Source organism: Elephas maximus, chromosome 7, assembly GCF_024166365.1.
Source record: "Elephas maximus indicus isolate mEleMax1 chromosome 7, mEleMax1 primary haplotype, whole genome shotgun sequence".
Lineage (NCBI taxonomy): Eukaryota > Metazoa > Chordata > Mammalia > Proboscidea > Elephantidae > Elephas > Elephas maximus.
In genome coordinates, this window is record NC_064825.1 from 116,190,497 (window position 1) to 116,216,463 (window position 25,967).

Consider the following 25,967-nt stretch of genomic DNA (forward strand, 5'->3'; position numbering starts at 1 on the left):
TTTGACAGTAAAAAGTCCATAATGAGTCTAATTGCACTAAAATCAAGGTGTTAGCTAATTGTATTCCTTCAGGATGCCCTAGAGGAGAATGTTTCCTGCCATTTTCTCCTTCTAGAGGCTACAAATATTCCTTGGATAGTGGCCTCTTCCATGTATCAATCCTATCACTCTCACTTCTGCTTCCACCTCCTTCTTGGATTCTCCTGCATAACTTTGGTCTTCTAAGAACTCTTGAGATTAGATTGGGCCCACCTGGACAATCACTGAACACATTATATCAGCAAAGTCAAGTAAGTAATATATTCACAGTTTCTGGGAATTAAGATTTGGACATCTTTGTGGGTTCATCAAACTGTCTTCTATATCAAATTGAAATGTTTTGTGAAATTAGACAATGTAAAATCTTGCGCCTATCTCATTTACTAGAGCTCAATAAAATAGTCCCACTAAAATGTACACAATATATACTTGTTTTACATTATTTAGCTACAAAATGTGTTCTATGCAAACTATACACAAAGACCTCCTTGAATTAAGAATGAACAATAACAACAACAAAAAAATTGGCTGAAAGATTGCAGAAACTGTGTACCCGGATACACACATACTCACATATCATTTGTTACACTTCTATTGAGAAATTTTGCATCACGGCAGTTAACCAACCAAGCATATTGGTCAAGTACACATTTTTAACAAAGTAAGATATGAAAAACAATTTATCTCTCAACTCCAGTCTTCTATGGTCAAAGTTCACCCCATGGGGCATTAACACCTCCAAACTTCCAGGATTCACCTATCTGGGTGCCAAGGCAGTTTCATGGGATCTTGTGCCTGAGTAGGCATAGTAAAACCATGGAGAGGGTCAGGCGAGACATGGAATACATGGCAGTCATGAAGCAAGTCACTATCTGGGCAAAGCTGTGAAAGTTAGGAAAGGCTTCAAACAGCTGCCAAAGGAGCCCACTGTCTGTACTGCAGGAGAGGCTAGACTCTCACTCAATTTCATAGGGTAGGCCTGGCTGGTCAGACAGCATGGCGAGTGTATAAATCTTGGGTGGAGCATGTAATGAATCCCTCCAAGACCCTGAGAATAAGAATAAGATATTGATATCTACGTTCTTTAAAGTTTAAATATTTTGTTTTGACATTAAGTTCTTCATCAAACAAATAATGATTTTTATATTATATGGAAAACACATCTATTTCGACTTCGACTGTAGTGCCAATTATATTATCAATGAAGATGTCTCTCAGACTCTATTTTCCACTCATCGTTGCTTTCTATGTTGGTGGTATTTTGCTCTGCTACTTTACACACAGTAGGAACTTATAACCCCTCCTGTGCACCTCTACTCTTTGCTATGTTGTGTTCTGACACTCATATCAACCACCTTCTACTCTTCTACTTCGTGAGTTCTCTACAGATATTCACGACCCTGATTGTCCTGATATCCTATGGTTTCATTTTGTTGGCCATTCTGAAAATTCCTTCTGCTGATGGGAGGTGAAAAGTGTTTTCCATTTTTGGCTCTCACTTAACTGGAGTGTCAGTTTACCATGAACAATCCTCTTCATGTATGTGAGACCAAGTTCCAGCTACACTTTGGTCATGACACGATAGTGTCAGTATTTGGCACTGTTGTGAAAGCCATGCTGAATACCATTACCTGCAGTTTGAGGAACAAAGATGTAAAAGAAACAATAAAAAATGTGTTAGGGTGAAACATACAATGAAGCATATTTTTAGCAATAAAAATTAAAAAAGAATCCAGAGTCCAGACCTATGTCTCAATATGAAGAAGATATGACAAAAATGAAATTTTTATTCTTCAACATTTGAAATAAAGATGAGTCAACTCTCAATGTATACTATTTTAAAATACGTGCAGAAAAACTATGCCATGAATTTGCTTCTTTCTGTGTTCATATTGAGATACATATATGTGTTTTTATGCATATCTATGTGTATATATATATATAGATATGTATGCACATATAGTGGTTCTAATATACATATATACACACAAAGACATAGAGGTATATGATCTTTTCTCAGAATATTGTACATTTTTGTTCTCTCTTATAAATAAATACTTGGAAATGAAAAAATAGTAGAACACTTATTTAGTGTGGTGTAATTTAAAACATAAAAATTAAGTACTAAAGGTTTAATAAATTTTTAAAAATGAATTAGGAGTTTGAGCAGAACCTGTTTTCTTTTTCTAGTGAATTTTATATGTGCAGCAAAATCAGTGGACAATACATAGCTAAATAAATCAATGTGGATAAATCCACAAGCATATAGATGAATGAAAAAAAATTGCAGAATAAGACACTCAGTATTATGTAAAGTAATTAAAGATAGCTTCAAAATTATGTTTTGATGAGTACATAAATACATATTAACTAATGTCAACAAGAATATCAATAAAATTTGTGCATAAGGGTTACCTCTGGATAAGGAGACTCTGGGTGGATAATGATAAAAGCTGTTGGTTTGAATCCAACTAGAAGCACCTTGAAAGATCTACTGAAACTTTGTAGCTTTTGAAAACCATATAGAACACAGATCAAATCTGTCACATGTAGGGCCACCATACGTCAAAACTGGCTGGATGGAAACTGGTTGTAGATATTAGGAATACCAAAATGAAGAAGGAAGAGTTGTATCCGGCACTATAGTAGAGAATATCTTAGAGAATGAGATACAACTTTCATGGTTTCTTTGTCAAAGTTAAAGTAATATTAAAGATTGATTACAGCATCAGAAAAAAATAATCCTTATGTTTAATTTGACATTTTAGGATGGATATTTCATTCACTCATTCCATCGGTCAGTGAGTTGGATAACAAATATCTTTTGAACATCTACTGTATCCTGGGTATTATTTTAGAAGCTGGTAATAAAAAAGTAAAATAATCACACATATCCCTTCCTCTTATAAACACTGTAGGTTAGAAATGCCCCCGAGAAAGCAAGAAAGAATTGGTGATGACGTTTCATTGCAGTCTGATGTGAGAAAAATGCATTTTTTACTCAAATTAATTGAATGTAAAAACTGGAAGTGATACCAGATATGATTTATACTTCAATGATTTTAATAAAAAGTTGATATTTAGCCTCTATACAAACTTCACATTTTGCATTTGGTGTATATCATCTGGTTTTCACAGTGAATACACCAGAGCTTGACATTGGAAGGGAGGTTTTGTGTTCAGTTCTATCCTCGATATTCACATTAAAATTGCCCATTAGGGTAGAATTTTATGTGGAACTTTGCTTAAGGAGCATTCAATTTGTCTTTCTTTCCCTGGGGAATCAGACCTTTATCTGGGAAGTCTAGTCCTCATGTTCAGGGACTGGAGCCTGGAAATAATCATACGTTAGTGTTAGGGTCTTCGGGAACTTCAGGTCTTTGTAAAACTCTCCAGCATGCTTCATGGAGTAAATTTAGGAGTGGATCTCAGCAGATCTCTCTGCACAGGTAGGTTAAACCCAATGTTTTCCCTGTTACTAGGCCTAGATGTGAGGACTAAGTATCTTAAAAGCTCTATCAATTCAAATCAAACTCAGACCTGAAATGATTCCTTCTCTGTCTTCTTTTCCAAGTGACTACAAGTCTTTCCCACTGATTGCTAAGTGGCAGTGACAGCCGTGTAATGACTTGTGTCTTAATAAATTAATAACAGTCTTAATAACTACTGATAAGTGAGACTGAGCATTTTTAAAGAAGATGTGAAAAAATAAAACCAATGATCAGAGTGGGTTATCTAAGAGAATGGAGAAGATTTAGCATACTGCTTTTCACATATGATGAATTTGATGTTTTTAGGGAAGCAAATACTTACCAGATAGTGTTAATCCAGGTAGAGTTACTGCTAAAAATATCAGCTATAAATGGTTGGGACAGTGCCATGTAGCATTTGGAGCACAAAACGCAAAGACAATAAACCTCATCTTCTACAAAGAGATTAATGATAAATTGAGAATTTCATATTGTCTCTGTGCAAATGTCAATGTGGAAGAATTTCTTGAGCATTTCTGAAATTCTAGTTAATTATACCCTACATTAGCCACATTCTTACACTTGTGTTATTAGCAATTACCTGTACAAAGAATGGGAGTAATCACATGCCCTAATTTCTCCCTTGTGGACAAAAGCCAGGGAGATATGATGATATGGTATAGAAAAAATCATAAACTTGATTCTTATTCACAATCTAAAGCAGTGAATAAGATATTAATTGATAGCACAATGATAACTTTGAAAATGAATATACATATATATATATGTAAAATCTAATACTTAAACTGTGTTTAATAGTGGATAAGTAAATAGCTTAGGCAAACAATCCAAAGAACCAACCTAAGTCTTTAGTTGTTCTCTGTTCAGTTTGTAAATCTGAAATTCGTGACAAAGCAGGGAGAAAACCAATTAAGTTCTGGAAACGTGAACAAAAGTAAAATGATTTTAAATAAATATTTGACAAGGAATAACCTTCGAAGTACAAAATTTATTTTATCATCTATTAATCCCTTTCTGTTTTAAAGACGAAAGCAACACAATAAATGGCTCCAGGAAATCTCACGTGGGTGACTGTAACTGCAAATTGCGGATTCGAGCCGCCCGCCACGAACCAATAGTGAGACAGGAGGAGGTAAGCAGCAAAAGGGCTTTATTGAACACTGTGTTCAAGAGACAGAGGGGGCAAAGTTTTCCCCAGCTTCTGCCTGCCCCAAGAGGGCTACAAAAGGGTTTTATAGGGAGAGGGTCAGGGTTTAGAAATTCCCGGGAATGTTGACTCATCTTTGAGGGGGAGGTAATGACGAAGTGACTTATTGTTGACGTCTTGCAGGCCTCTTTACGCCATCCTGGTTTCCGTCGCTGGATGGGTCCGGGTTTTGCTCAGTTATCTCGGGTGCTGATGGTATCGCTCATTATTTTTGTCACCTCGGAGAGAAACGTGGTTTAATCAACAACAAAAATCTTGATTACCTTGTTTTTCTACAATGGAATTTGTTTTTCTGCATTGGAAAAATCGTGAGACAGATTCTAGAGCAAATAATTGACGTTTTTAAAGACTAAAGATTTTAATCACCGCTTACACAGCTGAGCTAGAAAATATATTCTCTCTTATTTTAATACTAAAACACTACAGAAAGTGTATTTTCTCTGCTTCATGACTGAGTTCATTCTTATGGGAATCTCAGGCTGTCCTGAGCTTCAGCTCCCCTTGTCTATGTCTTCCTGGTGGTCTATGGGCTGACTGTGGCTGGGAATCTGTGTATCATCGCCCTTATCAGTGTCGACTCCCGACTTCAAACCTCCATGTACTTTTTCCTTCCACACTTGCCTATCATCAATCTTGGCAATTCTACTGTCATTTCGACGGCAGTGGGCTTTTCCCCCTAAAATGCTGGTCAGCTTCTTGTTTAAGAAGAAAACTTTCTGTTACTACTTTTGTGCAGCTCAACCTGATGGATTTTCAGTTTTCATTGTGGCCAAGATTTACACATTGGCCATAATGGCCTATGACTGTTTTGTGGCCGTTTGCAACCTCCTTTTTTTCTCTGTATAGTGGTAGTATCTTGGCAAATCTACCTTCTGCTAGTATCGCTCATATACTTTTACAAACTGACCACAGCACTGACTGCCTCTTCCTGTGAGTTCTCTGTATCATACTGTTCTTCCAATATAATAAACCATTTGTACTGTGAGAATGTCACTTTGTTAGCCTTGTCCTGTTCTGATACTTACATTCCAGAAATAGTAGTGTTTACATCTTCAGGAATCAGTTTGTTTTTCTCCATGATCATTGTTCTAATATCCTACTTTAACATTATCCTTGCCATTTTGAGGATACAATCCTCAAAGCGGAGACAAAAAGTTTTTTCCACCTGTGCTTCTCACATGTTGACAGTCACTGTGTCCTACGGACCCTCCTTTTCAGGTATTTGCAACCCAGGACCAGCCACTCATTAGATACTGATAAAATGGCCTCAGTCTTTTACACCCTAATGACACCAATGCTGAAACCCTTTCATTTACAGCTTAAGGAACAAAGACGTGAAGGATGGTCTGAAGACCTTCCTAAATAACCCATGCCAATTGCTCGAACTAATGTAAATATATAACTACAACTCTCTTCTTTTAAGAGTCTTAATTTGCTTCTGAAAAACCTGCTGTTAAATGAAGGGTATTAAATGGTTAAAAAAAATCTATTAATTTTAGTGGACAAAATATAGATACATTTTATCCCAATTCAAAATACTATTCCTAGATAGAAAAATGCTTCAATTATACGATGAAAACTAATTTACATTTTTAACAAAAATATTAGAAAGTAAATAAATATGTATTATAAATAGAATACAAGTTATTAAAATATTTGTTTGTTATACTCTCTAAAGAATGTATCAGGTGGTGCAAATGGCTTGCGCTAATCTAAAGTTTGGTGGATTGAGCCCCCCCTGTGGAACCAAGGAAGAAAAGGCCTGCTAATGTTTTTCCTTTAAGATTACAGCCATGGAAACCATATTGAACAGTTCTACTATTTACACTTGAGGTTGTCAAGAGTTAGAATAGACTTGACATCAACTAACAACAACATCATAGTCTCTAAACAGGGAGGAGAAAGCCTGATAATGGGTGATGGAGATATATGAGAATCATTGCTTGTAAGATGATAGAAAGCCAGATCACTCTCCTTGGTACACCCTCCTGTTGTCCAATCACTAGACATTTTATTGTAATTTTTTTCTTGTTTTTTTATACCATATTCTCCATTCATAACCTTTTGCACCATTTTCTCCATCTATCACTTTATTTTTTTTTAATCCAGTGTTGTCTTGCACTTAAAATACATTTATAATCCAGAAAAGTAAACATGCACAGGGAAAGAAACGCTAAGTCTTGAGTGCTTTGAAAGAGGACAAGTGCCACAGCAGACTGAAATAAGCATATAGGCATTCTACCTTTTTCCTCCTCTCTCTACACACATGTACACAAAGCAAAAATTTATGTTGAGATAATCACGACATAAAATTAAAAGTTCTCCATAGGATATTCTCAAACTGAAAATAGTTGTGTAGAGTTTATTATCTTTGTATTAAAACATAACATTAAACAAAACTTCTTAGCACATTTTATTTAGTGTGTTTGTGGATGAAAATACTATTAGACCAAAAATGTCATCTCTTAAAAGGTAACAATTCTCAGAAACCCATCACACACACAAAAAATTAATACTCATTGGTGTTATACCTATATATGTACAATCCTACTAAGATGTGATGGAGTGAGGCAGAGTGGGTATGGCATGTGAGGTACAGGCAGTGTCTGGAAATAAAGTAATATGACATTTTCAGGACGGTCAGACATAATTCAAAACCAGGAACTGTGAGACTCAAATACGTGAATCAATTCCCAATTTTGGTCATGAATAAGCAGAACAGCTTAAGCCGGAACCTGAGCCTAAGAATGCCAGTAAATTTCTCTTAGTCCTTAAACTAGGCCAAGCCAGATTTGCCCCACCCCACATGTGCAGAAAGTCCAGATGTGACAATTAATTGCCCTCAACAGAGAATGAACACAGCAATAGGTGGAATGAATCAGAAGAAAAATGTTCCCCCAGACCTTATTCTGAGGCCAGAGGTCTGGCAAGAACCACATCATCTCCTATTTCCTGGCCATCTTCTAGAATTCTCCCTCCCCATTATGCCTGCAGGGCCGCCATCTTGCTTCCCAAATCACATATAAGCCCTGCAGGGAGTCGGTTCTAAGGCGCTTCCCCCAGTTCCTTGCTCTGTGCATTATAATAAAGTTACTTTCTCTTTCTCAAAGACCAGTGTCCAGATCATTGGCAAGTCTGAGTACACCAGGCAAAGACCCACCTTTCCGAGTTCAGTAACAAATAGACACAAATAAAAATTTGTGATGGATATTTCTGGTCTCAAGAGACAAAATCAGCTATAATTTGATCCCAATAGTCTAAGTTTTTTATGTTACTTGCTGATGTGTTTGTTTTTACATTATTATGGGTGTGTTTGACTCTACAAGCTTGCAATTAGAGACTTCCGTCTCCCAGTAGAAAACTATTCTCTTTGGGCCTGGCTAGAATAATAAAATTGGAGCAAAAGGGTAAACACACATTACAACATTTCCAATGCAGATAAAAATAAATGAATGGGTAACTAACTAAATAAATAAACAAACCAGTTGTCCTCAAGTGAATTTCAACTCGTTGTGATCCCAGATGTGTCAAAGGAGAACGTCCTCAAAGGGTTTTCTGTGACCTCTAAGAAGTAAGTCACTAAGTCTTTCTTCTAAGGCACCTCTGGGTACATTCTAACCACCAACCTTTCAGACAGCAGACAAGTGTTCAACCATTTGCACCACCCAGGGACTCCTTCCAATGCAATACATTGCTATATGCTATAGGGTTTTGTTCAATGCTAAATATTTTGTTAAATTAATTAAGGTCAAAACGAGAACTGTAGTGTTTTCAACCTTTTGATTTGGTTTACACATGTGTATTTTCTATAAATAATTATGCTGTCTCTTATGTTCGCTTCCTATTGTTGTAACAAATTATCACATATTTAATGACCAGAAACAATGCAAATGTATTATCTCACAGTTGTGGCAATCAGAAGTCCAAAATGAGTATCATTTCACTAAAAGCAAGACGTCAGCTAATTGAATTCCTTCTGGATACCCTAGAGGAGAATGTTTCTTGCCATTTTCAGCCTCTAGAGGCTACAAATATTCCCTGGCTAGCAGTCCCCTACAGTCATCTACTGTATCACTTTCACCTCTGATTCCATCTCCTTCTGGAATTCTCCTTCATGCCTTTTAGCCTTCTGAGAACTCTTCCGATTACATTGGACTACGTGGATGAGCCTTGAACACAGCATATCAGAAAAGTCCCTTTTGCCAGATACATAATATATTCCCAGTTTCTGGGAATTAGGGTTTGGAAATCTTTGAGTGTTCATGAAATTTTCTCCCACATCACATTGGAATATTTTGTGAATTACCCACCCACTGCCGAATTAGACAATGTAAAACCTTGTACCTGTCTCATTTATTAGACATCAATACTATAGTCTTATTAAAATGCACACAATTTATACCTAGTTTACATGATTTAGCTATGAAATTTGTTCCATACAAACTATACACAGAGACCTCTTTGAATTAAGGATGAACAAAAATGTATTCGACTCAAAGATTGCAGAAAGTGTGTACCTAGATAAAGATACACTCACATATCATTTGTTACACTTCTATTGAGAAATTGTGAATCAAGTAATTTCACCATCTAGGCATATCTGTCAAGCACACATTTTAAATGAAGTAAGATATGAAAAATAGTATCTCTCTAATCTCCAGTCTTCTTTGCTCAAAGTTCACCCCATTGGGCATTAATGCCTCCAAACATCCGGGTAATTCCTCTCTGTGTGCTGACGTGGTGCCATGGCATCTTGTGCCTGAGCAGCCATAGCAAAAGCATGGATGCATTCAGGCAGGATAGGAGATACATGGCAGTCATGAAGCAAGTCACCATCTGGGCAAAGGTGTGAATGCTGGGAAAGGCTTCAAACAGCTGCCACAGGAGCCCATAGTTTGCACTGCAAGAGAGGCTAGAAGTCTCTCACCCAGCTCTACCAGGGCTATCCTGGTCAGACAGCATGGCAAATGAGTAAATCTTGGGTGGAGAACACATTGAGTTTCTCCAAAAGCCTGAGAATAAGGAAAGTCAATAAACTTTTCCTGATTCAGAAGAATCATAATTATCATTATACAACCTTACAAGCTAAACCCATCTGATTGAAAGTCCCTGTTATGTTCACTAAAGATTCCTTGAGATATTCATTTGGTTCTGAAAGACTATGAGCATGTATGTCATTTTTATACATGTATCCCAATTCTCTCCAGTTTTAAGGACTTTTCTACTGCATCAATAACTTAAAAAGAGGGAGAAAGCAGTGAACACGATTCAGCATTATTTTAATTCAAAAGCAAAATCAAGGAAATTGGAGGATCTTGTAATTTCTATCTATCATGATAGAGATGTTCTTGTCCCCTAACGTCTAGATAGGCTTGAGGAGCCTCATCTCACACAATTGCATATTCCTAGGTAGCAAAATAACTGTATTAACAATTTCTTAAAAAGTTTTTCTAATCATAAAAGCAGTTTGAGCAATAATGGTCAAATTCTTAATGATTGAAAATAGCACACTTTCTAATACAGATATATTTCAAAGACTTAATAGAATTTTTTACTGAATAGTGATGGTTATTAATGTTTACCCAATCGTAGATATTATTGATTTAAGACCTGGACTCATGAGATATTGTATGCAAATTAAAACTCTTATGAATTAGCTAAGTAAGATATTTTGATGCTAAGACTTAGATGTTTAAAATATTACTTCTCGGTCACCAAATAATACGGCTACAATCAGTTCTTTCTTGCTGTGGTATTTTCTAATGTAATTATTTTTCTCATTGTTGATCTCCTCTCATGATTATTCAACATTATATTATGTCCTCTTCTCTATATAGCTAGAATATTTTTGTGTTTCTTATCACTTGAATGATATGACTTTTAATAAACTCAAAACATACGCCTTATTTACTTCAAACACATTTTAATTTTAGCAACGTAGAAATATCATGAACATGGATACCTATAAACCCTTGTGCTATATTCTGGAATTGATATATCACAGTTTCACTTCCTGTATTTTACTATATGTGTTATTTTTTGCAATATAAAATGGGTTATATTGTCAGTATGAGGACACTCGGTCTCAGAGAAGCTAAGTGCTAACCCAGAGTCAGAGCTATGATATAAGATTATATCTAATATCTTACAATTTATTATCTCATATTAAAGTATATTTTTTCCCTAAGGTGTCATTTTAAATCAGACTCCAAGAACTTTATTCAGTCAACAAATGTCAAGAATTGGTATATTATTCAAGAACAATTTACTTCATTATCGAGTAAATCATTATGTCGCTATCTTGAACCAGAAGACAACTGGGGAATATTCCCCTCTCGTCATCTCCTATGGGTTTTGTAACAGCCAAGTAAGTGGATATAAAAGATGTAAATAAAACATATTCCTCGTGTAGCTAAACCTGCATATGCTATTCTACAGGTAAGAGGAAATATCAGATCATTTGCAGAATACTTAGGAGATAGAATATCAAGGTAGAATATGCTGTGAAGTCCCCAGTATTTAAATCTTTATTTCTTTCCTATTGCATTGGTGATTATTATATATCTGTCAAAATCTGATTTATTCAAATTTCTACCCAATAATTTAAAATCCATACTTCCTAGAAAAGAACAGAGAAAATATGAACTATAAGCTTATAGAGGTAAATAAGCGACTCCAAATTGAATGTATGCTTTAATTTTACTGATGGAAAAAAATAGCCCAGTTCAAATAAGAACAAAGAGAAGAAAGGTCCAAATTTAATATGTTAATAGAAAGCAGGAATATTTGAATTATTCAGCTGTCTGCAGGCTTATATTTGGATATAAATAATGAGGGGGAAATAAATAATTGACTTTATTTTGCTAGCTCTTAAATCTAGAAGTCACTTCAGATTATTACTTCATTCATAATATTTCTCTGGTATTGATGACCTGAAAGATACCCAAACACTGCAAGAATGGTGTTTGGTTTTATTTATCATGGGGGAAAGGTCTGTTGCAGAATTAAGACACAGTGTAATAAAAAGAATAGGAGGCAGTATAAAACCAAAACCAAATCCACTGCCACTGAGTAGATTCAGACTCATAGCGACCCTCTAGGACAGAGTGGAATTGCCCCATGCGGTTTCTAAGGAGCAGCTGGTAGATTTAAACTGCTGTCCTTTTGGTTAAGATCTTTAAGCACTTCCCCCACCAGAGTTCCAAGAGGCAGTCTAGAAAGTTGGAAAGCACATACACTTTGGGATCAGGGAGAGCTGGGATTGAATCTTGGTTCTGGGACTTATTAGTTGTGAGGATTTCTGTAAACACACTATAAAGTAATATGCGGAAAATTCCATTCTCACCTCAAGTGCCCAACAAATATAACAAATATAGCTGTTATTATTTCTCTCCTTTGCATTATAAATGTTCCAATGTTGGCCCTAAGATATGTAGAATTATCTTCTTTCTCTTAAAATGATATTTATGGAAGCGACTTTACATTAATTTCTTAAAATCAAGCCTGTTTAACTCTGCAATAATCGTAGCCAATTTTTCTTTACCACTTTAACTCCTTTTGAAATGTACTAACATAGACTTAGTCCTACTCAGTGTAATTTTTCTTTTGACATATAGCAGAAAAGCTAGTTTCTAAAGAAGTTTAACTCAAGCGCTTAATATTTCTTTTTTTTTTCTTTTTACCTTTTTCATTATAACCCAGAAACCCAGTGGCCTCGAGTCGATTCCGACTCATAGCGACCCTATAGGACGGAGTAGAACAGCCCCACTGTTATGTGGCGAATCTAGTTGTTGTAATCTGTGTCAATTTTATTCTTACCAGTGGACCACACAATTCACAAAATTCCTACTCTCTAAGCTTATTTCATATTTCTGAAACTTTACAAATAAAAATTGTACCTTTTTTGATATGAAAAGGCAGAAGAACATGACTAAATCTACCTTTAGAGCTCTTTTCAATCATAATATGATTCATTTGGTTTGATCCTGACAAAATAATATTTGAGTGCATATCGATATTAAAAAACAAAACAAAAAATTGATATTACATGTACTTAAATCCCTAGGTACATACACTTGTCAATGTTTTTATTAAAATGTGAATTTTGTGACCCAAATTTAATTTTTAAAATAAATACAACTGAAGACAAAATTTCAATTATATTTATGTTTCATTTATAACCAAAAATTGAAATATTTAAAGGAAATTGTTCTTCATGTGTTTGTGTGTGTGTGTGTGTGTACACATATAAAAATTTTGTCTGAATAGCTTGGTCATTAAACTTTTTCATGAATTTAAAGAGGAGTAAGCTTTAGAGAGAAAATCTAGCATCACACACAGCTTCTAATCAGAGAACTGAGTGATGAGCGTGTATTTTCAGATTCGAAATCCTATGTTATTCACCTTGTACCATTGTGAATTCAGGCACAGTGTCGAAGTGATGTCAAGGGTTGTATTAGAAATCACCTTTTTCCTTAGACTCATAATAACGTTTTAAAAAATATAATGGATTGATTTCATTCATCATTCATCAGTGTTCGTATTTGATTTTTATTGACTATTTTTATCTTATTTACATATTTTTGTCTCAATATCCCTTTCTATGTGGGCAATGACATTTCTCAAAGAAATCTTTTTAGGAATTTCTAGGTCAGTGAAACAGTTTTTTAATAAAATGATGTATTTATAAACCTTTTTGGTGCTATAGTCATTCAAAAATATTAAGATATTTAAAATAAATGGCTTAGGACTTCTAGTCCGTTTTTTGCCTTAAATTTTTATTTTCAGTAAAGATAATTCAATCTAGAATATATTATCTTCTTGGTCAAATTATTTCAGTATTTTTTTCTCTGACTTTATTCTTTATAAAATTCTTAAGGAAGTATCTCTAAATACTGACAATTTTTCAAGAAAATTCTGACATTATTTTTCCAGTAATACTGTAGATACTGGTATTTGTTCTCCTTTAATCACTCTAATCTAAATGGTTCTATCTCTTACTTAGAGATCATTACCAACGTGCTAAAACTGGAGCTTGATTTAGATTATTAATTCAAATAATTTACAGATTATTATTTGTAGCAGATTATGTACCCAGAAGACTGAGTCAAAATTCCTGATCAGTAAATACAGCAACGTAAGATGAAGTGTGGAGAGAATATGTAAAAATAAAAATTGCAATAAAATAGCTTTATAATATATGTCCTCCTAAATAAAAATAAAGAAATAAATTTTTTATTTTTTTACCAGGTAACTCCTTGGCTTCTTATTTGTTTAGCCTTGGGACCCTTCAGAAACTAGTTAATTTATTCTTTCCACAATTCATCACTTTCTTTTTAATCTTAAATACTGTCTTATATCTACATGAATGATATTTGAAAATATTTTTTATGAACTACTTTAAGACCTAGATAATAGTTACTTAGCTGGCTTAGCTGTTATTTCATTGAGTCCACAATCATCACATAAACAATTATAAAAACTTCAAAGAAATTCCCTCATAGGAAAATACTTTGAAACCATGAATGTCATGATTTCTTTTCTCTCTCTTTTTTTTTAATTTTCCAGTAATTTCTTACATTTTCACCAGAAATACTTAAGGAAGTAGAAAAAAAAATAGATTGTCTAAAATATAAATAGTCAAATATGTAGCCAAAAAAGGACAACACAATACATTGAAATTAAGAAAGATGTTTGAATGAAACATAAACTGTCATACACTTTTTTTAATTCAGTTATAGAGAATCTTTCCCTAAAAAGCATCTTGACAAAGTCTGTTCTGCAAAACCCAAGAACAACGAATGGAACTGGAGAATATTCAGAGAAAAAAAGTAGCTCATTAAATATTTCAGTACCAGTTAGTGCTACTCTATAGTACCAACTTGATTCAAAACATTTTATATTTTAAATTATCTTAAAGATTAAATTTCATTAAGTTATTTTTCTCTCAATGTTTATCCCAATCTTGGGAGATAACATTAATATCTTCATTTTACAGGTGAGAAGATTGTACCAAATACTTTTACACAATTACTGAAAGAGATAGAAGGTTCTACTCTAATGCTCTGTCTATTGACACACTATCTCAGGTGTTTGATGTGAGAAGAAAATTTCTTTGAATAAATAACTGTCTTTAATAAATAACCTAGTTAACCCATTTACTTAGAAAATGACATGATTTTAAAAATGTCTTTTAATAAATAACAGAAATTAATAAATAAACCAGTGATCCCAATTAATTTGAGAATGTCATGATTTTAACAAATAACTAAATGTCTTCTTCCATTTGATTCTGCAGAGTGGTACTGACTATTCATTGTCTTGCCATTGTCTTAGGCGTCGCTGCTGAGAAATCATGCATTTCTGAAAAACCAATATAAGCATGGACTTAACATTCCCTTGAGTCACAATATTGTGCAACCCTGTCTTAGAAATACAAATTGTGATTACATGAATATTTTCAAGTTTCTCTCACAAGGTGTCAACATGAAAAATGACACAGAAGTCACCACATTTGTACTGAAGGGCTTCACAGACAATCGTGAAGTTCAGATCATCTTATTTTTTCTCTTTCTAGCAATCTACCTCTTTACTTTGATGGGAAATTTAGGATTGGTTGTATTGGTCATTGGGGATTCCAGGCTCCACAACCCCATGTACTATTTTCTGGCTGTGTTATCTTTCTTGGATGCCTGCTATTCCTCAGTGATAACCCCAAATATGTTAGTAGATTTTATGTCAAAGAATAAAGCCATTTCATTCCTTGGATGTGAAACACAAATGTTTCTTGGTATTACTTTTGGGACCACAGAAAGCTTTCTCTTGGCAGCAATGGCGTATGATCGCTATGTAGCAATCTACAACCCACTTCTGTATTCAGTAAACATGTCTCCTAGAGTCTTTGTGCCACTCATCGCTGCTTCATATGTTGGTGGTATTTCACATGCTACTTTACACACAGTAGCAACTTTTAGCCTCTCCTTCTGTGCATCCAATGAAATCAGACATGTCTTTTGCGAAATCCCTCCACTCCTTGCTATCTCCTGTTCTGACACTCACATCAACCAGCTTCTACTCATCTACGTTGTGGGTTCTGTTGAGATATTCTCCATCCTGATTGTCCTGATCTCCTATGGTTTCATTTGGTTGGTCATTCTGAGAATGCGTTCTGCTGAAGGGAGACGAAAAGTATTTTCCACTTGTGGCTCTCACCTAACTGGAGTGTCAATTTACCATGGAACAATCCTCTGCACATATGTCAGACCAAGTTCTAGCTTTGCTTTGGATCATGACATGATAATGTCAACATTTTACACTGTTGTGATTCCCATGCTGAATCCCATTATCTACAGTTTGAGGAACAAAGATGTAAAAGAAGCAATGAAAAAAGTGTTTTGGAGAAATCTGTTTTTCAATAAAGTATATTTTTAGCACTAAAAATGAAAAAAATCAGGAGTCATGTCCTATGCCTCCATATGAAGAAGATATGACAAAGATTAAATTTTTTGTCTCAGTTTATTAGTGTCTTTCTATTCTTCTTGAAAATTTTGAAATAAAAGCCATAGTCAACCCTCAACCTAGGCTATTTTAACACATAAAGGAAAACCGGGCCATCAATTTCCTTCTGACATGTTCTTACTGATACAGGTGTATATGTGCAGGTGGGCATGGGCATATATACATATACAGATAATGATTCTGATTTACATATATATACATACACATATATGTATATAATCTTTTTAAAATTATTGTATTTTTTTCTTCTTATAAATATTGATTGGGATCTGGAGAAAATAAAGCAAACTTATTTAGAATGTTGTCACTGTCTTTAGGTGCCATCGAGTCAGATCCCACTCATAGCGAGCGTATGTACAACAGAATGAAACACTCCCTGGTTGTGCACCATTCTCACAACTGATGTTATGCTTGAACCCATTTTTGCAGTAGCTGTGTCAATCCATCTGGTTGAGGGCCTTCCTCTTTTTTCATGGCCCCCTACTAAGCATGATGTCCTTCTGGGGCTGATCTCTCTTGATAACATGTTCTAAGTGCATCAGTCAAAGACCATTCGTCCTGGTCATAATGGCCTAGGATGGTTATGAGGACATCTGCAACCCCCTGTTTTACATGGTGGTGGTATTTCCACAGATCTGTCTTCTGCTTGTTGTTGTTGTTAGATGCCATCAAGACTTATAGCAACATTATGTGCAACAAACACTAACCCACTATTTTACCAAGACTGGTGTCTTTCTCCAGGGACTGATTCCTTCTGATAATATGTTTAAAATTTGTGAAACTTAGCCTCACCATTCTTGCTTCTAAGGAGAATTCTGGTTATACCTTTCCGAGACAGATTTGCTCATTCTTTTGGCAATTCATGGTATATTCAATATTTCTTGCTAACAGCAGAGATCAAAGATGTCAGTTCTTCTATCTTTCTAATTCATCGTCCACGTTTTGCATGCACATGAGGCGATTGAAAACACAATGGCTTGCGTAGGTGCACCTTAGTCTTTGAGGCAACATCTTTGCTTCTTAATACTTTAAAGAGGTCTTTGGCAGCAGATTTGCCCAATGCAACACATCTTTTGATTTCTTCATGAGTGTTGATTGTAAATCCAAGTAAAATGAAATCTTTGACAACTTCAGTCTTTTCTCCGTTTATCATGACATTGCTTTATTGGTCCAGCTGTGAGAGTTTTTGTTTTCTTTATGTTGAAGTGCAATCCATACTGAAGGATGTGGTTTTTCATTTTCATCACTAAGTGCTTAAGGTTCTCTTCACTTTCAGCAAGTAAGGCTGTGTCATCTGCATAATGCAGGTTGTTAATGAATCTTCCTCCAATCCTGATGCTGCATTTTACTTCTAATAGTCCAAATTCTCAGATTATTTGCTCAGCATACAGACTAAATAAGAATGGTAAAAGATAAAACACTGAAGCACACCTTTCCTGACTTTAAACTATGCCCCTGGTTCTGTCCAAATGATTGCCTCTTGTTCTACGCACAGATTCCTCATGAGCACAGTTAATGCTTCCGGAATTCCTATTCTTTGCAAAGATATCCATAATTTGTTATGATCCACTCAGTAGAAGGCCTTTGCATACTCAATAAAACAGAGGTAAACATCTTTCTCGTATTCTCTGCTTTCAGTCAGGGTACGCCTGACATCAGTAGTGATGTCTCTGGTTTCATGTCCACATCTGAATGCAGCTTGAATTTCTGGCAGTTTCCTGTCGAGGCACTACTGTAGCTGCTTTTGAACTATCTTCAGCAAGGTTTTACTTTTTTTTATTAATGATAATGTTTGATAATTTGCACAATTTTAGGATCACCTTTCTTTGGAATAGGCATAAAAATGGATCTCTTCCAGTTAGTTGTCCAGGTAGCTGTTTTCCAAACTTCTTGTCATAGAAGAGTGAGCACGTCCAATGCGGCTTCTGTTTGTTGAAACATCTCAGTTGGTATTCCATCATTTCCTGATGATTTGTTTTTTTACCAGTGACTTCAGTGCAGCTTGGACCTCTTCCTTCAGTACCATCAGTTCTTGAACGTATGCTACCTCCTGGAATGGTTGAACATTGATCAGTTTTTTTGGTATAGTTACTCCGCATATTCCTTCCAATTTCTTTTGATGCTTACTGCTTCATTTAATATTTTCTCCATAGAATCCTTCATATTGCAACTGAAGTCTTGAATTTTTTTCTTCAGTTATTTCAATTTGAAAAAATGCAAGCATAGTCTTCTTTTTTGGTTTTCTAACTCCAGGTCTTGTACATGTCATAATAATACTTTAGTCTTCTCTAGACACCCTTTGAGATCTTTTGTTCAGCTCTTTTACTTCATCATTTCTTCTATTTGCATTAGCTACTAGAAGGTCAAGGGCAAGTTTCCCAGTCTATTCGGACATCCATTTAGGTCTTTTCTTTCTCTCCTGTCTTTTCAATGACCTTTGGCTTTCTTCATGTATTATGTCCCTGATGCAATTCCATAAGTTGTTGGTCTTAGGTCATTAGTGTTCAACATGTCAAATCTATCCTTTAGATGGCCTCTAAACTGGGGTGGGATATACTCAAGATAATACTTCAGCTCTCATGGACTTGTAATTTTCTTCAGCTTTAACTTGAACTAGCATATGAGCAATTGATGGTCTATTCTGAAGTCTGTTCCTGGCCTTGCTCTGACTGATGATATTGGGCTTTCTCATCGTCATATTCCACAGATGTAGTTGATTTGATTACTGCGTATTCCATCTTGGGAGGTCCATGTGTATAATCAATGTTTTTGTTGTTGGAAAAAGCTATTTGCAATGAAGAGGTTGCTGGACTTGCAAAATTCTATCTTGTGATCTCCGGCATTGTTTCTATCCCTGAGGCTGTATTTGCCAAGTACCAATCCTTCTTCTTTGTTTCCAACTTTCTAATTCCAATTACCAATAATTTTCAATGCATCCTGATTGTATGTTCCATCAATTTCAGACTACAGAATTTGGTAAACATCTTCAATTTCCTCATCTTTGGCCTTAGTGGTGGTGTGTAAATTTGAATAATGTTCATATTAATTTGTCTTTTTTGTAGCCCTATGGATATTATCTTATCACTGACAGAGCTGTACTTCAGGCTAGATCTTGAAACATTCTTTATGATGATAAATACACCATTCCTCCTCAAGTTGTCATTCTTGGCATGGTAGACCATATGATAGTCTGGCTCAAAAGGACAAATACCAGTCCCTTTCAGCTCACTAATGCCTAGGATATTGATCTTTGTGGGTTCCATTTCATTTTTGACAGTTTCCAGTTTTTCTAGATTCGTACTCCCTGCATTCTAGGCTCCGATTTTTAAAGAATGTTTGCAGTTGTTTCTCCTCCTTTTGAGTCTTACTGCACCAGCAAATGAAGGTCTCAAAAGAAGGTTTTCACTGGCTAATTCTTTTCAGGAGTAGTTGGCTGGGTCCCTCATCCTAGTCTGGTTTAGTCGGGAAGATCAGTTGAAACCCATCCACCAAGGGTAACTCTGTTGGTATTTGAATACCAGTGGCATAGCTTCCAACATCACAACAACACACAAGACCCCACTGTTCGGCAAAATGACATACGCATGGGGGAATATCTGAATAGAACCAACAGTGTAGAAGAGTAGAAGCTGGTTGATGTGAGTGTCAGAACAGGAGATAGAAAGAAGTGGAGAGATACCACAAAAGACATGTCTAATTTCATTAAATGCACAGAATGAGAAGTTACAAGTCACTCCTGCGTGTAAAGTAGCATGCAAAATATCACCAACGTATGAAGCAGTCATGAGTGACACATAGACTGTGGGTGACATATTAACTGAATACAGAAGTGGGTTGTAGAGTCTGACATATTGATCATATGCCATTGCCACCAAGAAAACCATTCTGCGGTTCCAAAAGTGACAATGAGCAGAATCTTTGTTCCACATCCAAGGAATGAAATGGCTTTATCCTCTGACAGAAAATTAACCAACATTTTGGGGGCAAAAACTGAAGAATAGTAGGCATCCAAGAACAATATCACACTGAGAAATAGTGCATGGGGTTGGGGATCAGGAACCCATCATGATTAATAAAACCAGTCCCATATTTCCCACCAGGATAAAAATACAGATTACAAAAAATAGTAAAAAGAGATAAACTTGTAGCTGAAAGTCATATGTGAAGACCAGCAATATAAACACAGTGACTTCAATGATGTCCTTCAAATGAATTTTGTATGGATCCTGTTATGATGATAGCACTGACATTTCGGTTGATGTTTATAGGTTCTGAATACAATTGGATTCTCTTGTTGGTGCAAAGAATTAACATAGTTGCCGCTAACTGAAAATCTGGTGGTTCATTTCTACCCAGAGACAAGTCAAAAGAAAGAACTGACAAACTAAAAAATCAACCTTTGAAAGCCCTATGGAGCACAATTCTACTCTGACACACCTGGAATTGCCTTGAGTTGGAATCTACTAGGCAACCAGATGACAACTGGTAATTGCAATGCTCTCTTGAGCAGAGTACACCTGATTACATCTTCAGGTTTGTTTCTTAGAAGGCCGTAATAATATCCTAGGCAAAGGAGGGATTAAAAACCAAAAACCAAATCCATTACCTTCGGTCAATTCTGACCCCTAGTGAGCCTGTGGGACAGAGTAGAACTGCCCCATAGGGTTTCCATCACTGGCACCGCATCTGCCTTTGGGCTACTCATGAAAATAATAGTGCCTTTGCTTAAATTATGTGGATACTCTTGGCGATATAATTTTCAGGCACCCTTGATGATCTGCTCTTGCCTGTAGAGCAAGAATGTGATCTAATGAATGAAAGAATATTTTATACCAGATCTGGTCCTGTTAGAGCAATGATCTACTTCACTATAGGGAAACAGAATTGATAGAGGAAGAAAGCGTCTTCAAACAGACATTTCTGTTAGCTACTCTTTAAGGATATCAGAACTGTTAGTGTTTATGACAGAGTCCATGAGTGATGCAAATGGTTAAGGCACTCAGCTGCTAATAGAAAGTTTAGAGGATGGAGTCCACCCAGAGGTGCCTCAGAAGAAAGGCACAGTGATCTGCTTCTGAAAAATCAGCCACTGAAATCTTATGGAACAGAGCACTACTCTGACACATATGACATTGCCTTGAGTCAGAGTAGACAAGATGACAAATGGTTGGTTGTTTTTATGGCCAATTGATTTAATTTTAAGACTCTATAGAGGCTAAGCCAAAACAACAATTACAAAAACAGAAAACATTGCCTTCTAGTCGATTCCAACTCATAGTGACCCTATAGGATTGAGTAGAACTGCTCCACAGGGTTTCCGAGGAGTTGTTGGTGGATTCAAACTGCTGACCTTTAACTGCCAAGCTTTTAACCACTATGCCGTCAGTGCTCCTTATAGAGGCTAAAACCAAAATATCAAACCCATTGTCATTGAGTTGATTCTGAATCATAGAGACCCTATAGAACAGAGTGGAACTGACCCATAGGGTTTCTAAGGGAGGCTGGTGGATTTGAACTTCCAAACTTTTGGTTAACAGCTGAACTCTTAACCAGTGTGCCACCAGGGCTCCCTGTAGAGGCTAGGAACACGGAAACATAGATTCTAATTTTTTTTAACAAAACATATCCATCCGTAAGACTAAAAATGTATCAGTTCCTCAACTCTCATACAGTCACAAAGCCAGAAAACATAAAGTACCAGGTGTCCATCAGAACAGTACTACAAACACTAGGCTTCAGAAGAAAGAAAGCATGAGAGAAGCTACCACATATTATTAAGTGGATTCAAGGGGCCAGAAATTTTGTATGCATTACTGTACTGTCTTAGTAATCTACAGCTGCTATAACAGAAATACTACAAGTGGATGACTTCAACAAAAAGAAATTTATTTTCTCACAGTCTAGTAGGCTAGAAGTCCAAATTTAGGGCATCAGCTCCAGGGGAAAGCTTTCTCTCTCTGTCAGCTCTGGAGGGAGGTCCTTCTTGTCAATCTTCCCCTGGAGTAGAAACTTCTCTGCACAGGAAATGCCAGTCCAAAGAATGTATTCTACTCCCAGTGCTTCTTTCTTGATGGTATGAGCAGCTCAGCTTCCTGTTTTCCTTGCCCTCTCAGTCCTTGGGCCTCATACTTGCATCTGACCTGCTGGGGCAAGTGTTCCAAAGCTCAGTAACTCTACCAATATATACTTGGAGGCACCCCAATCCACCAAGAAACCTCCCACACACAGGGACTCAGCTCTCTCGATCTGTGGATCAGCTCCAACACTATCTGGCAATGGTCTCCTGGTTCTGTTGCTGCCAGTTTACTCTTGCCGCCAGTCCTCTGCTTCTGTTTATCACCATCTGAGCCTCCTCTGCTGTTAACAGTTCTCTGGACTTCCTTCTGAGTCTTGTATTCATTCACAGTTTCAAAACCAGTTCCACATTTTACATATCTGTTAGAGCAGCACCCCACTCTCAGGGTTCCAAATTCTGTCTTAGCTATCTAGTGCTGGTATTACAGAAAGAACCCAAGGGAATGGCTTTAAGATAGAGAAATTTATTTTCTCACAGTCTAGTAGGCTAGAAAGAAGTTCAAATTCAGAACATGAGCTCTAGGAGAGGCTTTCTCTCTCTGTTGGCTGTGGAGGAAGGTCCTTCTTGTCGATCTTCCCCTGGGCTAAGAATTTCTCTGCACAGAAATCCCCATCCAAAGGATGCACTTTGCCCCTGGTGCTTCTTTCTTGGTGGTGTAAGGTCCCCACTTCTCTGATTGCTTCACTTTCCTTTTATCTTTTATTAGATAAAAGATGGTACAGCCCACAATTCGGAGAAACTTCCTCTTCATTGAATCAGGGATGTGACCTTAGTAAGGGTATTACAATCCCAACCGTAACCCTCTTTAGCATAAAATTGCAATCACAAAATGGGGAACAACCACACAACATTGGAAATCATGGCCAAACCAATCTGTTACATATTTTTGGGTGACACAATTCAAGCTATGACATATATATGATCTACATAGCATGCTGAGAACTAAATTATTTAGTGTTGTTTTATAGATAAGCGAAAGAACTGAAGCCTACCTAGACATAAACCTTGGCCAAGGGCACACAGATAGTTACTAGTCAAGCAAGGATTCACGCAGATTTCTCCAATTCCCCTTGACCATATTGCAATCCCATAGTGCCATGTCATTATCTGGAATTATCAGCCATTAAAGTAATACAAAAAAAAAAAAAATTCTCACCTATTTCAATTATTTTTTAACATCATCCACCTTAAACAGACATGAAATTGGAAAATGTATGTATATCGAAAATAGCTCCTAGAGAAAAATAAGTTTTAAAATAGTTTATATCCCAAAGAAGAAAAAAAAATTATCATCACAAATTAAGCATATAACCAAATGCTGGTTGAAGTTTCATTTTCTTTCCATTTAATAATTTCCCAGGCTTTTTAATTTATTGCTTTTTTTAGGTGTCAGGAGTTAATTTCAACTCATAGTGACCCTAAGTACAATACAACAAAACACCACCCGGTCCTGGGCCATCCTCATAATCATGTTTTAATTTATAAATGTAACTACTTAATTTTACTACTCCTATTCTGATTATCATCCGTAAGGAAAATCAAAGCAAATTTCTGATTTATACCTTTATTGACTTATATATGTAAAGGATCCTTTCTGTTTTCTATGCTCTCAGGAAACGTTTAGTTTTTTTTAGTAATTTTTATTGAGCTTCAAGTGAACGTTTACAAACCAAGTCAGTCTGTCACATATAAGCTTATATACACCTTACTCCACACTCCCACTTATTCTCCCCCAATGAGTCAGCCCTTCCAGTTTCTCCTTTCGTGACAATTTTGCCAGTTTCTAACCCTCTCTACCCTCCTATCTCCCCTCCAGACAGGAGATGCCAACACAGTCTCAAGCGTCCACCTGATACAAGTAGCTCACTCTTCATCAGCATCTCTCTCCAACCCATTGTCCAGTCCCTTCCATGCCTGATGAGCTGTCTTCAGGAATGGTTCCTGTCCTGGGCCAACAGAAGGTTTGGGGACCATGACCGCCGGGATTCTTGCAGTCTCAGTCAGACCATTAAGTCTGGTCTTTTGATGAGAATTTGGGGTCTGCATCCCACTGTTCTGCTCCCTCAGGGGTTCTCTGTTGTGCTCCCTGTCAGGGCAGTCATCGGTTGTGGCCGGACGCCATCTAGTTCTTCTGGTCTCAGGATGATGTAAGTCTCTGGTTCATGAGGCCCTTTCTGTCTCTTTGGCTCATAGTTATCGTGTGACCTTGGTGTTCTTCAGTCTCTGTTGATCCAGGTGGGTTGAGACCAACTGATGCATCTTAGATGGCCACTTGTTAGCATTTAAGACCCCAGACGCCACATTTCAAAGTGGGATGCAGAATGTTTTCATAATAGAATTATTTTGCCAATTGACTTAGAAGTCCCTTTAAGCCATAGTCCCCAAACCCCAGCCCTTGCTCCGCTGACCTTTGAAGCATTCAGTTTATCCCGGAAACTTCTTTGCTTTTGGTCCAGTCCAGTTGAGCTGACCTTCTGTGTATTGAGTATTGTCCTTCCCTTCACCTAAAGTAAGTTCTTATCTACTAACTAATTAGTAAATAACCCTCTCCCACCCTCCCCCCTCCCTCCCTTGTAACTGCAAAAGTATGTGTTCTTCTCAGTTTATACTATTTCTCAAGATCTTATAATAGTGGTCTTATATAATATTTGTCCTTTTGCCTCTGACTAATTTCACTCACCATAATGCCTTCCAGGTTCCTCTGTGTTATGAAATGTTTCACAGATTGGTCACTGTTCTTTATCGATGTGTAGTATTCCATTGTGTGAATATACCACAATTTATTTAACCATTCATCCGTTGATGGACACCTTGGTTGCTTCCAGCTTTTTGCTGTTGTAAACAGAGCTGCAATAAACATGGGTGTGCATATATCTGTTCCTGAGAAGGCTCTTATTTCTCTAGGGTATATCCCGAGGAGTGGGATTTCTGGGTTGTATGGTAGTTCTATTTCTAACTTTTTAAGAAAACGCCAGATAGATCTCCAAAGTGGTTGTACCATTTTACATTCCCACCAGTGGTGTATAAGAGTTCCATTCTCTCCACAGCCTCTCCAACATTTATTATTTTGTGTTTTTAGGATTAATGCCAGCCTTGTTGGAGTGAGATGGAATCTCATCGTAGTTTTAATTTGCATTTCTCTAATGGCTAATGATTGAGAGCATTTTCTCATGTATCTGTTAAAAAAATCTGTTAGCTGCCTGAATATCTTCTTTAGTGAAGTGAGTGTTCATATCCTTTGCCCACTTCTTGATTGGGTTGTTTGTCTTTTTGTGGTTGAGTTTTGACAGAATCATATAGATTTTAGAGATCAGGCGCTGGTCGGAGATGTCATAGCTGAAAATTCTTTCCCAATCTATTGGTGGTCTTTTTACTCTTTTGGTGAAGTCTTGAGATGAGCATAGGTGTTTGAGTTTTAGGAGCTCCCAGTTATCTGGTTTCTCTTAGTCATTTTTGGTAATGTTTTGTATTCTCTTTATGCCTTGTATTAGGGCTCCTAAGGTTGTCCCTATTTTTTCTTCCATGATCTTTATCGTTTTAGTCTTTATGGTTAGGTCTTTGATCCACCTGGAGTTAGTTTTTGTGCATGTCCTATTTCATTTTTTTGCAAATGGATATCCAGTTATGCCAGCACCAT

The 25,967-nt window shown here is 36.4% G+C and overlaps 1 protein-coding gene across 1 annotated transcript; it reads left to right on the top strand.

Moving 5' to 3' along the window:
* The first annotated feature begins 15,129 nt into the window (after nucleotides 1-15,129).
* Nucleotides 15,130-16,167, top strand: LOC126079618 (olfactory receptor 1094-like). The gene has a single exon (XM_049890732.1). It carries the CDS (start codon nucleotides 15,187-15,189, stop codon nucleotides 16,165-16,167), a length of 981 nt encoding a protein of 326 aa, XP_049746689.1. The 5' UTR covers nucleotides 15,130-15,186.
* The last annotated feature ends 9,800 nt before the right edge of the window (nucleotides 16,168-25,967 follow it).